This window comes from Micromys minutus (assembly GCF_963924665.1).
Source record: "Micromys minutus genome assembly, chromosome: X".
Taxonomy (NCBI): domain Eukaryota; kingdom Metazoa; phylum Chordata; class Mammalia; order Rodentia; family Muridae; genus Micromys; species Micromys minutus.
The window spans coordinates 116,398,775-116,412,491 of record NC_137970.1 but is presented as its reverse complement, the minus strand read 5'-3'; the positions used below and the strand labels follow the sequence as shown (position 1 = coordinate 116,412,491).

Below are 13,717 nucleotides of genomic sequence, written 5' to 3'. Positions count from 1 at the left end.
GGCAGACTTAGTGCTGGGGAAACACTTAATAGCTACATTCTCATATACAAGCAGGAATGAGATTCATTCGGTGCCTGGTGTGAGTATTTAAAACCAAGCCCATCTCTATTGACACACTTTTTCGAACATGGCTATGCTTGCTCCAAAGATGGTACACCTCCTAATACTTCTGAAACAGTTCAAGTCCCTGGTGACTAAGCATTCAAATATATGACCTGATAGGGGATCTTTTTTTCTCATTTTTGATTAGATAGTCTGTATTTACATTTGAAATGTTATCTCTTCCCCCTCCACTGCCTCGCTCCTATCCCTCCTCTCCCTCTATTTGCCTTCACAAAAATACATGCACTCCCTCTTAATCACCCTCTCCAGCCCATTGCCTTGACATTCCCCTACATTGGGAAAGCACACCCTCCCTGGACCAAAGCCTCTTCTCACATTTATGCCAGACAATGGTATCTTCAACTACATATGCAACTGGATCAATAGGTCTCTCCATGTGTGCTCAAAGGTTGGTATTTAGTCCACAGGAGTTGTGGAGGGTTTGGGTGGTTGATAATGTAGTTCTTCCCACAAGGTTGCAACCCCTTTCAGCTCCTTCAGTCCTTTCTTTAGCACCCTCATTGGGGTTTCTGTGTTCAGACTAATGGTAGGCTGCAGGCAAGCGCAGCTGTATCTATATGACTTTAACATAGTCCTGAGGAGGCATCCATATCTGGTTCCTGCCAATAAGTACTTCTTGGCATCATCTATAGTGCTTGGATTTGGTGGCTGCATATATAGTGGATCAATGGGGATCATTTTTATTCAAGTGACTACAAGTAGTGATACTATCAAATAGTATCATACTGAAAAGGATCCCAAAACATGACCATACAAGCAAAGACAGAGGAAATAATTAAAAATAAAACTCTCTAGAAAGAATGTTTCTAAGAAAGAAATATCCCTGATTCTACTGTCATCATATATCATATTGTTTAAAAATATGAGGAACTTAGTTTAGAATGAAAAGCAAAAACATGAGATTAAAGTGCTCTCAGAAACCTGGTATCCCAGAAGCACTCACACTCCTAAGCTCACAGGTGAGACCCTACTTTCTCTCCACTGACTGCCCAAGGAGAGACTTACATGGAGCACCCAGGGCACAGAAGCAGCAGGATGTCCTGGGATCGGACTCTACCACTTTCCATCTGGGCCCAGAGCTTTCACACAGCAATCCAGACCCCAAATCTGGCCAGAGAGAGCTGGTCTTCAAGAACTGCTCTAACTCCTAAGATCACAGACTCACAGGTCCACAGGATGGAAAAGCTACATTCAGAGACAGTAAGACCAACTAATATAGATAACAAGATAGTGAGAGACAAGCAAAAGAACCTAAGCAACAGAACCCAAGACAGCATGGGATCATCTGAACCAAGTTCTCCCACCACAGCAAGTAGTGGATATCCTAACACACGGGAAAAGTAAGATTTGGATTAAAAATACTATCTTCTGATGATAATAGAGGACTTTAAAAATGAAATAAATAAATCCCTTAAAGAAATATATAACAAGGTAAGCATGCAAAAGCCCTTAAATAGGAAACACAAAAATTCCTTAAAGAGTTACAAAAAAACACAACCATAGAGGTGAAAAAAAAATGAACAAAGCCATTCAAGATATAAAAATGGAAATGGAAACTATAATGAAATGACAAGAGAGACAACCCTGGGGATAGAAAACCTAGGAAGGAGATCAGGAGTGATAAACAGAAGCATCATCAACAAAATACAAAAGATTGAGAGAAAACTTCAGGGACAGAAGATATGATAGAAAACATTGACAGAACGATCAAAGAAAACACAACAACATCAACTACAACAAATCCAGGATATCCAGGACACAGTGAGAAGACCAAAGGATAAAATAAGAGAGCGAAGATTCCAAACTTAAGAGTTAGTAAATATTTTAAACAAAATTATAGAAGAAAACTTCCCTAACCTAAAGAAAGAGATACTCATGAACAAACAAGAAACCTACAGAACTCCAAATAGATTGGACCAGAAAAAAATTTCTCCTGTCATATAATAGTTAAAACACCAAATGTACATAACAAAGAAAGACTATTGAAAGCAATAGAGAAAACATGTCAAGTAACATGTGAAGGCAGACCTATCAGAATTACACCAGACATCTCAACAGAGACAATGAAAGGTAAAATATCTTGGACAGATGTCCTAAGAGAACATAAGTGCCAGCACATTCTATTATATACATCAAAACTCTCAATTACCATAGATGGAGAAAAGAAGATACTCCATGACAAAACAAATTTACCTGATACCTTTTTTCTTAGACAGGGTTCCTATTCCTACATAAAACATCATGACCAAGAAGCAAGTTTGGAAGAAAAGGGTTTATTCAGCTTTCACTTCCACAGTTCCATTGTTGTTTATCACAAAAGGAAATCAGGACTATAACTTAAGCATGCGTTGATGCAGAGGCCACGAAGGGAAGTTGCTTATTGGTTTTCTTCCCCAGGGTTGCTCAGCCTGCTTTTTTACAGAATCCAGCTCTACCAGCCCAGAAATGGCAGCACCCACAATAGGCTGGGACCACCTCTCTGGATCACTAGTTGAGTTAACTTCCTTACAGCTGTATCACATAGAAGCATTTCCTCAATTGAGGCTCTTTTCTCTGTGATAACTTCAGCTAGTGTTAAGTTGACACAAAACTAGCCAGGACACCTTTCCACAAATCCAGCCCTACAAAAGATAATAGATGGAAAACTGCATCCCAAGGAGAAAAACTAATACCCTATGAAAAGCATGAAGTAATCTTGCAACAAACCTAAAAGAAGATAGCCACACAAATGTAATTCCACCTCTAACAGCAAAAATAACAGGAAAAAAACAGTAACTGGTTCCTAATATCTCTCAACATCAATGGACTCAATTCCCCAATAAAAGGACATAGGATAACAGACTGGATATATAAACAGGAACCAGCATTTTTGCTGGATACAGGAAACTCATCTCAATGACAAAGACAGACACTACCTCAGAGTAAAAGGCTAGACAATTTTTTCATACTAATGGTTCCAAAAAACAAGCTGGAGTAGCCATTCTAATATTTAATAAAATCTAGTTTCATCCAAAAGTTATCAAAAAGATAAGGAAATTGACTTTATACTCATCAATGGAAAAGTCAACCAAAATGAATGTTCAATCCAGAACACCTATGCTCCAAATGCAAGGGCATCAACATTCATAAAAGAAACTTTACTAAAGCTCAAACCATACATTGTATCACAGTCAATAATAGTGGAAAATTTCAACACCACACTCTCATCAATTGACAGATCATGGAAACAGAAACGAAACTGAGACACACTGAAACTAACAAAATGTAATGAACTAAATAATTTTAAAAGATATTTATAATACATTTTATCTTAAAACAAAAATTTATACCTTCTTCACAGCACCTCATGGTACCTTCTTCAAAATTGAACATATATTCAGTTATAAACAAGGCCTCAGTAGATACAAGCAGATCAGATTGATTCCATGCATCTTATCAAGTCACCATGGACTAAGCCTCATCTTCGATAACAACAAAAGGAATAGAAATTCCAAAGATACATGGAAGCTAAATAATGTTTTCTACTCAGTAACAACTTGTTCAAAGAAGAAATAAAGAAAGAAATTAAAGGTTTTTTAGAAATTAATGAAAATAAAGGCACGTCATGGACAAACTTGTGGGGAACAATGAAAACAGTGCTAAGAGGAAAACTGATAACTCTGAGTACCTCTAAAAGGAAACTGGAGAGAGCATACACTAACAGCTTGACAGCACACCAGAAACCTATAGACCAAAAAGAAGAAATAGATCCAAGAGGAGTAGATGGCAAGAAATCATCAACTCAGAGCTGAAATCAACCAAGTAGAAAGAAAAAGATCTATACAAAGACTTAACAAAGCCAGGAGCTGGTTCTTTGAGAAAATCAACAAGATAGATAAACCCTTAGCTGAACTAACCACAGAGCACAGAGAAAGTATCCATTTTTTTAAAATGCAAATAAAAATGGAGACATAACAATAGAAACTGAGAAAATTAAAAAAAAATCACATCCTACTCCAAAAAACTATACTCAACAAAACTAAAAAATCTAGATGAAATGAACAATTTTCTAGACAGATACCAGAGAACAAAGTTAAATAAGGATCATATTCACTATCTAAAGAGTTCTGTAACTGGGAAAGAAATAGAAGTGGTCATTAAATGTCTTCCAACCAAAAAAAAAAAAAAAAAAAACCAGGACCAGATGGATTTAGTGTAGAATTCTATCAGACTTCCAAAGAAAACATTGTACCAATACTTTTCAAAATATTAGACAAAATAGAAACAGAACAAACAATAACCTGTTTGTTCCTTGAAGCCACAATTATTCTTAAGCTTAAACCACACAAAAACCCTACAAAGAAAGAGAACTTCAGACCAATTTCCTTCACTAATATTGATATAAAAACTCAATAAAACTAGTGCAACCTGAATCCAAGAACACTTCAAAATGATTATTCACCATGATAAATTGGCTTCATTCCAGGGATTCAGAAATGGTTCAATATACTAATCTATCAATGTAATCAACTATGTAAACAAACTCAAAGGAAAACACACACACACACACACACACACACACATATCATCATCATCATCATTTACACAATGAAGTATTACCTATTAAAAACAATGACTTCATGAAATTCTTAGACAAATGGATGGAACTAGAAAATATCATCCTGAGAAAGGTAACCCAGACACAGAAGAACACATGCATTATGTACTCACTGATCAGTGGATACTAGCCAAAAGTCTTGGAATACCCAAGAAAGAATTCACAGACCATATGAAGCTCAAGAAGAAAGAAGACCAAATTGTTGGTGTTTCAGTTCTTCTTAGGAGGGAGACCAAAATACTCACAAGAAGAAATCCAGGGACTGAGAGTGTAGCAGGAACTGAAGAAAAGTTCATCCAGAGACTGCTTCATCTGGGGACCCATCTCATATGCAGCTACCAAACCCATTCACTATTGCTGATGAGAAATGCTTGCTGTCAGAAACCTGATATAGATGTCTACTGAGAGGCTCTGTCAGAGCCTTACTAATACAGAGTAGGATGTTCACAGCCAACCATTGAACTGAACATGGGGACCCCAATGGAGGACTTAGAGAAAGCTCTGAAAGAGCTGAGGGGGTTTGCAACTCCATATTAATAACAGCAATATCAACAAACCATACCCTCTAGAGCTCCCAGGGAACAAACCACCAACCAAAGAGTACACACAGAAGAACCTATGGCTCTAGGAAAATATGTAGCAGAAGATAGCATTGTCTGGCATCAATAGGAGAAACCCTTGGTCCTATGAAGATTGGTGTCCTGGTGTAGGGGAATGCTAGGGCAATGATGTTGGAGTGGGTGGGTGGGAGTTGGAGCATCTTCATGGAAGTAAGGGGAGGGGAGAAGGGACATGGAAGAGGGGGAACAGAGATAACATTTGAAATATAAATATATAAAATATCCTATAAAAACAAAATAAAATAAGCTAATGACAAATGACACTATGCATCACATTTCATTGATAAAGCCCTTTTTAAAACTGACAGGAATCAAAACAGTCACCCAAGAAAATCTGGTCAAAAATATGACAGGCATAAGCCAAAAATTGAATACAGAAAATAAGCTGGTTCACATAGTGAATAACTTGTATGGAAATAAAACTGTGAGAACAACAGTTATGAGCTATCTTAATATGAATATCAATGTACTCATAATTTTTAGATCCTAACACAAGAAAACAAACAGCATGTTTGACACACTGATAATATTAAAAATAGTATGAGAAATAGATTTTAATAGGTATGACTATAACTACATTTATGTTTTCCAAGATTTATCTATCACAAAATGCTAATTTAGTCAATTAAATTATTTGGTATCTGGACAGTGAAAATGTTTCATGAAAATTTTAACATGGAAAATGGGCAAATGAAGCAAAACTAAAGATTTCTTTTGAATCCAGAAAATCAGGCCTTGCAGATTCATTACAGCATTCTACTATTGTATGCATAAAAATTGTGTGTGTGTGTGTGTGTGTGTGTGTGTGTGTGTGTGTGTGTGTGTGTGTGAGTGGTTGAGTGGTGTATGCACACATGTGTCAGTGGGATGCCTGCTTCCATGTACATTCCTCCAAAGCATAGAAGGAAATTGTGTCCTGTTCTATCACTCCGCTTTATTCCTGGAGACAAGATTTCTAACTGAACTTTGGTTCTAAGCTGATGAGTAACAAACCAAAAAGATCCATCTGTCTTTGCCTCTGTCCCCCATCACTAGAATTAAAAATAAGTATCCCAATATAGAGAGCTTTTGATGTGAGTCAAGTTTGGAAGATGTGTATGATTTGTGAACTTGGACCTCCCAGAACTCAGATCCTATTGTTTGTGCAATGATTTCTCTTATCCACAGAGCCATCTCTCCAAATCACCACTCTCAGCTTTTATTATGCATGTTCAAATTTGTGGTATTTAAAGGGGCTATGTATCAGTGCAATCATAATTATTTAGAGAACAGATAAATCAGCTAATGACATTTAGTTCAGCTCCCACTGAAGTGTAATTCTGTTTTCTTTTGCCAGTATTTATTTTTAAAGTAAAGCTTTAAAAGATGTATATCAACAAGCCAGAAAATCTATTTTGTGTCTTCAGCTGCCTAGATAATTCTGTACTGTTTGTTCCATTCAACTAAGCCATTTATTGAGACTGGTTAAAATACAAATATATTCTTGTCATTTCATTGATGAAATAATTAGTCCATAAGGGAGGGATAATATTTTAATTCCATGGGAAAAGTTATAAGAAAAATGCATCTGCTAGTGATCTACTCAGTCACCAGCCTGTGTGAACAAAAGATAGTTAATGCTAAAGCTGGCAACTTTCTTACATTTTTTTCTTCCTCTCATACCCCTCTTACTAGCACTCTGTCCCATTAACAAGTCTTGCTAGGATATTCTTAATTCCTTCAAGCTCAGTATCACCCACTTAAGATCTTAGAAAAATGTTCTAAATTTCTTTCTTAAATATAAACAGTACATCCTTTTCAAGACTTTTTCATTTATCCTGTCTGCCTCTAAACTGCCGAGCTTTTCATTGATTAGACTAATAATAATGAAATACATCATATGCACATCAAATGTAAAGAAATCTCCATCTTTACATTTCCTCCTGCAGAACAGGATGGCCTGGAACAAACTGATGGTATTGCTTGCCAATTCAAATAATGAAGTGTAAGAGCATGTAGGTGTACTTGATTATTCAATGATTATAAATTTCAGCATGTTTATTTTACTGGAAGTATCATTTCAGTGACTGTTTCTGTTGGGATTCTATAAACCCCACCCCTCAGTTACCTGGCAATAGCCAGGTATCCTCAGCCTCAATGACCTAACACTATAAAAGGGGCTGCTTGCCCCCTCCTCTCTCTCTTTTACTCTTGCTCTCTTGTAGCCTTTCTCTGCCACCCCTACCCCCTACCCCTTCCCTTCCCCCTCTCCCTCCACATGCTCATGGTTGACCTCTATTCCTCTCTCCTCTCTCTCTCTCTCTCTCTCTCTCTCTCTCTCTCTCTCTCTCTCTCTCTCTCTCTCTCTCTCTCTCTGCCTCTACCACCCCCTCTTAACTCCCCCATGTCCTGAATAAACTCTATTCTGCATTATACCATTGTGTGGCTGGTCCCTCAGGGGGAAGGGATTCCCAACATGGGCTCCACAGAGGTACCTCCCTTGCCCCCAGGCCTATCTGCACCTCCATGGGTCATATGCCCCCATTCTCTTCATCCTTTCCCTAACATTGGTGCTGAAACCCGGGACATCATCTTTTCATAGCATTGGTGCCAAGTGACTTTTCCTTTCAGTGGTGCCCCATGACTTTTCCTTTCAGTTTCAATTCCAAGATTATAAGAATTCAGGAGCTTTTGTTTGTGATTTCTAATATTTAGTGGATTTCATCTAAGTGGTGTTCTTATTTTAGACATGCTTATTCTTTTATTCATTAGTCTTTTGAGTATTTAGCCATCTTCAGGAATTTCCTCCCTAACAAGCAGAGAGCCCTGACTGATATCCACACTTTACAGACTACTTCCAACAAAAACAAAATGTGATGTTTTTCTTCCTGCAGCTCACAACAATAACATGTTCCTGCACATTATATCTACGTGTCTGCACACATGCAGATGTAAAATTCTCACATGTACATAAGTTCAGGAAATGCATGTTTCACAGCCCAGAGCTGGTTGGCCTAACTACCTTCTATGTAACTTAAATACTGTTTGCTATGGCAATCTCCTTAAGCAGAAACCCTTCCCTTTACCAAAGAGAATGTGCTTGCTCTGCTTTGGAATAAACAGACCTTAAATATCTTTAACTTTTATCATAAAAAGATTCATCCCAGATCTACACAAGGACACTTCTTTCCCTTACTCTGAACTATACACAGTCATCCTTATAGTTCTGACCCAGGCATCCTCATAGCTTCATGGAATCATGTTGCTATGAAACCATCATGAGATCAATGGCTTTGCACTTACCAATGTATCATAGGTTTTCCCTACTTGCTTGACTCATAAATTTGAAATAATATCTTGATTTTATTCTCATTGTCTCTTTTCCTTAATTCTTGTCCTCCAGTATCCCACACTCTTTCTAGTGAGGAAGAAACAAAGAAATAGTGACTCTATGGCCTCATGTATGCTAGGTCTTAAAAGTGTATCTGTTTCTCTTCCGAGAATATTTTATCCCATGAGAAGCGATAATGTGATAACTGAATCTCCAGTCACTGAGATTCTCTTTGTTCAGCAGCATTGGGCACAGCATCTCTGGAAGAGCCCCATTTTTTACCCAGACCTTGGCCTCTTTGTCAGGTCTTCCGTATCCCTATTTGTCTCCACCCTCCAGAAAGTCAGTTTCCTAAGGCCTGGAAAGGACTCCTGTTCTGATCTTTGTGTATTTACCAGGTAAAATGCTTTTCATGCTGGCATCTTGCAAGAGCCCCAGAGAGAGAATGGGTCTCTGTCATGGTTTTATTTCTACCCATGCTTACAGGGTGCTGAAAATGTAGCTGGCATTGTTCTAAATGCCTTGTGGACAGGATCTCATTTAACTTACAGCTGTCATGTCAGGTTATCATATGATGAGCAGCGTTCCCCACTTCACCCTCCCCAAGTTTTAGCAGTACACTAATGTGGTCATGCCTGCAACTGGTAAAGCAGGATGTATTGTTTAAATTAACTAAAAGTTCCAAGTCTGAATTGGCTTTCAAACCAGAAAAGTGAGGACATTCAGGCAGATCCTGGATGCCTTAGATCTCCACACCCCAATATTTCCTGGTTACCATGTATACCCCTCTACCAAGTTCATTCCTTCAAGATAACTGGACATAAAGGACTGACAGACAAAGCTGTGCAGATAATTTTCAGTAACCACCTGCTGAATTCTCTGGGCCTAGAGAGATGGCAACCCAAACTCCAGGCCAGTTTCTAGCTCAGGAGACATATTAGAATCTTGCCTCTTTTCCTAGGCAAGAATCAGAGGCAACAATAGAAAGTGAATGTCTAAGGATGTCTGCATGAAGAGGGTGGCATGTTTAGTTTAGGCTATACTGATTACAGGACAACTGGGAAGATCTAAGAGTCTCCCTTAGCATAAGAACCTGATAGTTCACTAAGTTAGTTAATGGGTGTCTGAGATCCATGGCCACCCACAGGTGAGGACAACGGATAAAACTTCCCTGCCACGTTTAGAAACTTTACTGTACCCAGTAATATGCCTCCATTGTCGGTCTAAATAGTAATTATGCCCCTTTATTTATCCAAAGTGACCAAATTTAAGATGACCTGACCCCTACCCAGCCACCCCTTTATATGCCACTTTGGAAGCTCCAGACAATGCTCCTTCCCCAAAGCTTTAAAAGCCCCATGACAGGGCCTTCTGGAGCCTATAAATCAAAGTGAGAATACTGGGATTGAACCAAGTTCCCCAATTGCAATGGAATAATGGAGGTGAGTGGCAAGATCCAATGGGGGCACTTAACCATGAAAAGACAAACGTTTGCTTCTAGTTTTGCAGTGCTTAATATTTATTGCAAAGGATTACATTGCTTTTTTCAAGTATTAGAGAGGATCTGGGCTGAATGCCTGTCTGTTTGCTTTTATTTTAGTACTCATTGTCCACGTGTATACATCTGTGAGACTGCTGCAGTTCTGAAAAGAAAAGAGCTGTGCAAAATTGATGCATAGGAGAAAAGAAATGTTGACATTTTAACTGTCCCACAGGCACATCAGTCTAGTCTACAGAGGCGCGGAACCTGGGAATAGGTTCAGAGCTAACCAGGCTGTAAAGACTGGCCCGCCCCTTCAGGGGTTGGTGAGCTGTCCGAAACAGTCTGAATGGGTGTGGCAACACCGCCGTCTTCTTGGTCCTTATCTTGAGAAGTGGATGGCTTCAGATGAAATTCCGTGAGTGGAGATGAAACATCAGGGGTCCGCTTCCTTCTGAACAGATGGAGGTCTGCCCGGAGTTCCAGTGGAAGTCAGCAGCAGGAATGCAGGTGCTCTGACCAGTTCTAATAGGGACCTGGAAAATGGCTGGAAGTGGAAACACAGTTCAGATTAGGATAAGTGCCTGAGGTCAAACTGAGTTTCAGAGCAAGGTAACTGGAACAAAGTTGAGCACTAAAGGGAATGATGGAGCAAACAGACTGGCAGGGAAGAGGGAGACAACCCAAAGGGAGAGTGCTCTAGAGCAGCGGGAGTGGCGGGTGGGGATGGGAAGAAAAAGTCGTGAAGGCCCCTCACCTTTATGCTTAAGGGTGCTCAGGCCTAATTCTCATTCTCCTCTTCGTTGTCACCATCATCACCATCATCTTCGTCGTCGGTATCCCAACCAAAATACTGCTTCATCTCATCAACGAAGGCCCGATAATCACCAAGGATGTGGCTATCAGACTCGATGTAAGGCATCACCCACTCCTCCGCTTCCCCGGAGAGGAGGCTGATCAAGAATGCCACTTTCATGGCATCATTGCAGAACTGCTCTTCATTCACAAGCATGTAAGACATGGTCTGCACAATGAACTCCGGGAGCCGGCCTCTCTCGCCGCTAAACCGTGAGGGGAAGGGCACCGGACAGCTTGGCGGACGTACCTGGCGCAGCAGCCGGGCGCGCTCACACACCAGCAGTCGCAGCTGCTTCAGGAGCTGGTTGTTCTCGATTAACAGGGCGTGGTACCTCTCCAGAAGCACGAGCAGAAGCATCAGCAGCTCTTCCACCATGGTTAATCGGTCGGAAGGTCCCGTGTCCGGGCCCGGGCTCAGATCTCAGATCGGAGAGGCTCCGCGGAGATGCAGAGAGAGACAGAGCAGGAAGTGCGAGTCCTCGGAGGAGCGCTGACCCTGTGTAATATATAGAGGGGTCCCAGCAAGTCGCAGAAGCTCCACCCACAAGGTCACTTTTGAAACCAGCCCGGTGGTGCAGCGCGGTGAGGAAGGTGTGGCTGGGAGGGGTGCGGATGTCATGGAGGCGTGGCCAGGGTGGGACAAGGGTCAAAGTGGACTTGGCCCAGGAGAAGGGTGTAACCCAGAGAGCATCGCCTTGGGCTCCCACCACGTCTTCCACCTGGAGGAAGGAAGGAGGAGGAAGCGGAGACTGCCACAGTGGAGGTCTGCCCTCAGGGCTGGCCTGCTCCAGCTGAAACTTTTCTCCAGTCAGTCTGCTCATCCAATACAGTGTTCTCTTGTGGGCCTGTGGCCACCAACTTCTTCTGAGTCCTTTCTTTCTTTTTCTTTCTTTCTTTTCTTTCTTTCTTTCTTTCTTTCTTTCTTTCTTTCTTTCTTTCTTTCTTTCTTTCCTCTTATCTTTCTTCTTTCTTCCTTCCTTGTCCTTCCTTCCTTTCTTTCCTTCCCTCCTTTTCTCCTCCTCCTCCTCTTCCTCCTCCTCCTTCTTTAATGTGCCCATTTTTTCTTCTTTTGTTTTATTTTATTTTTACACTCCAGATTTTATTTCCCTCCTGGTCCTCCCTCCTACTGTTCTACCTCCCGTACCTCCTCCTGTCCCTTCCCTCCTGTCTGCAAAAGAATGTCCCCTCCCTACCCACCCCACAATTTTTTAACACTTGCCCTTGCTCCTTTAAATCTCAGAGAAATAAAGCTAACTCTGAGGGCCACAGTGCAGGAGGATATTTGGGTTCTGAGTCTAAAAGACTCACAGAGAGTATTGTCTTTCACTAAATAAATAATACTCCATAAAGGAATTCTTGAGAAACAATTTCATTAAAAAGATTTATAAAATGTATACAGGATGTCCACTTGTGAACATCCTATCTTTGATTCTTTTCATGTCCTATTTATTAGTGTCGTTGTTCCTGAATACTTAACTACCATGAGCACTGTAAAATAATTCTGTCTGCTTATTTTGAACGTGATTAGTTGTTGATAACTAAATTTACTCCTGGATCCTTGAGCTGATACATATTGGACCTGCTTTTAAAAATACATCTCCAAATTCAATCGGTTCTGGTCCTATCTGTTCCTCTGATCCCTCCTTCGAGCAGTTGGCTACTTCTAATCCCTTCGCTGCCAGCCTTCCCCTTGTGCAGCATGTACTCTACAGTAAATAGCCCAGAACACTTTGAAAGGTGAGTTAGACATTTTCACTTCCCTGTTCAAGGCCCTCCAGTAGTGTTTCCCTCTCTGCTTCTCCCAGGAAAAAGCAAACCCTTGGTCATAACTTCCAAGGTCCTGCTTCTCCTTGCTTTCTTCACATGGCTTTCTGCTGGGTTCTATCACTGCCCTGCCTATGGATTCCCACACATATCAAGTAGTTCTGGCCTCACCTTAGAGCCTTTACCCTTCTATCAGTCCTCTTTCTTCTTTAGCAGCCCTACTCATTTTAATTGAATATTTTATTTATTTACATTTCAAATGTTATCCTCTCTCTCAGTTTCCCCACTGCAAACCCCCATCCCCTCCCTCCTTATCCTGCTTCTATGAGGGTGCCCCCCACCACCCACTCCAACCACACTGCCTTCGAATTCCTCTCCATTGGGGCATCAAGCCTTCACAGGACCAAGGGCCTCCACTCCCACTGATGCCAGATAAGGCTCCTTCAGTGTCTTCAGTCTTGGACCTAACTCCTCCATTTGGGTCTCCTTGCTCAGTCCAATGGTTGGCTGAGTGCATCCACATCTGTATTTGTCATGATCTGGCAGAGCCTTTCAGGAGTCAGCTATATCAGGCTCCAGTCAGCATGCACTTCTTGGCATCTACAATAGTGACTGGGTTTGGTGACTGTATATGGCATGGATCCCCAGGTGGGGCACTCCATGGATGGCCTTTTCCTCAGCCTCTGCTCCACACCTTGTCCTCACATTTCCTTTATACAGGATTAAAGTTTGAGTTAAAGTTTGGAGATGGGTGGGTTGCACCATTCCTCAACCTGGGGGCGAATGCCTAACTTCTGGATATGGTCTCCTCAGGTTCTTCCTCTCCTTTGTGGGATATTCCAGCTAATGCCATGCCCATGGGGTCCTAGGAGGCCCGTCCTTTCCTGACATTTGAGACATTCTGGTTGCTACTCCCAGTTATGAACCTTCATTGCTACACACCTCTGTTCAATTTCCTGACCCTC

At 40.9% G+C, this 13,717-nt stretch overlaps 1 protein-coding gene across 1 annotated transcript; it reads right to left on the bottom strand.

Moving 5' to 3' along the window:
* Positions 1 to 10,911: 10,911 nt before the first annotated feature.
* LDOC1 (LDOC1 regulator of NFKB signaling) lies at positions 10,912 to 11,364 on the bottom strand (the record flags this gene model as incomplete). The annotated part of the gene is made up of 1 exon (XM_080910239.1): positions 10,912 to 11,364. One exon carries the CDS (start codon positions 11,362 to 11,364, stop codon positions 10,912 to 10,914), a length of 453 nt encoding a protein of 150 aa, XP_080766365.1.
* Between the last annotated feature and the right edge of the window lie 2,353 nt (positions 11,365 to 13,717).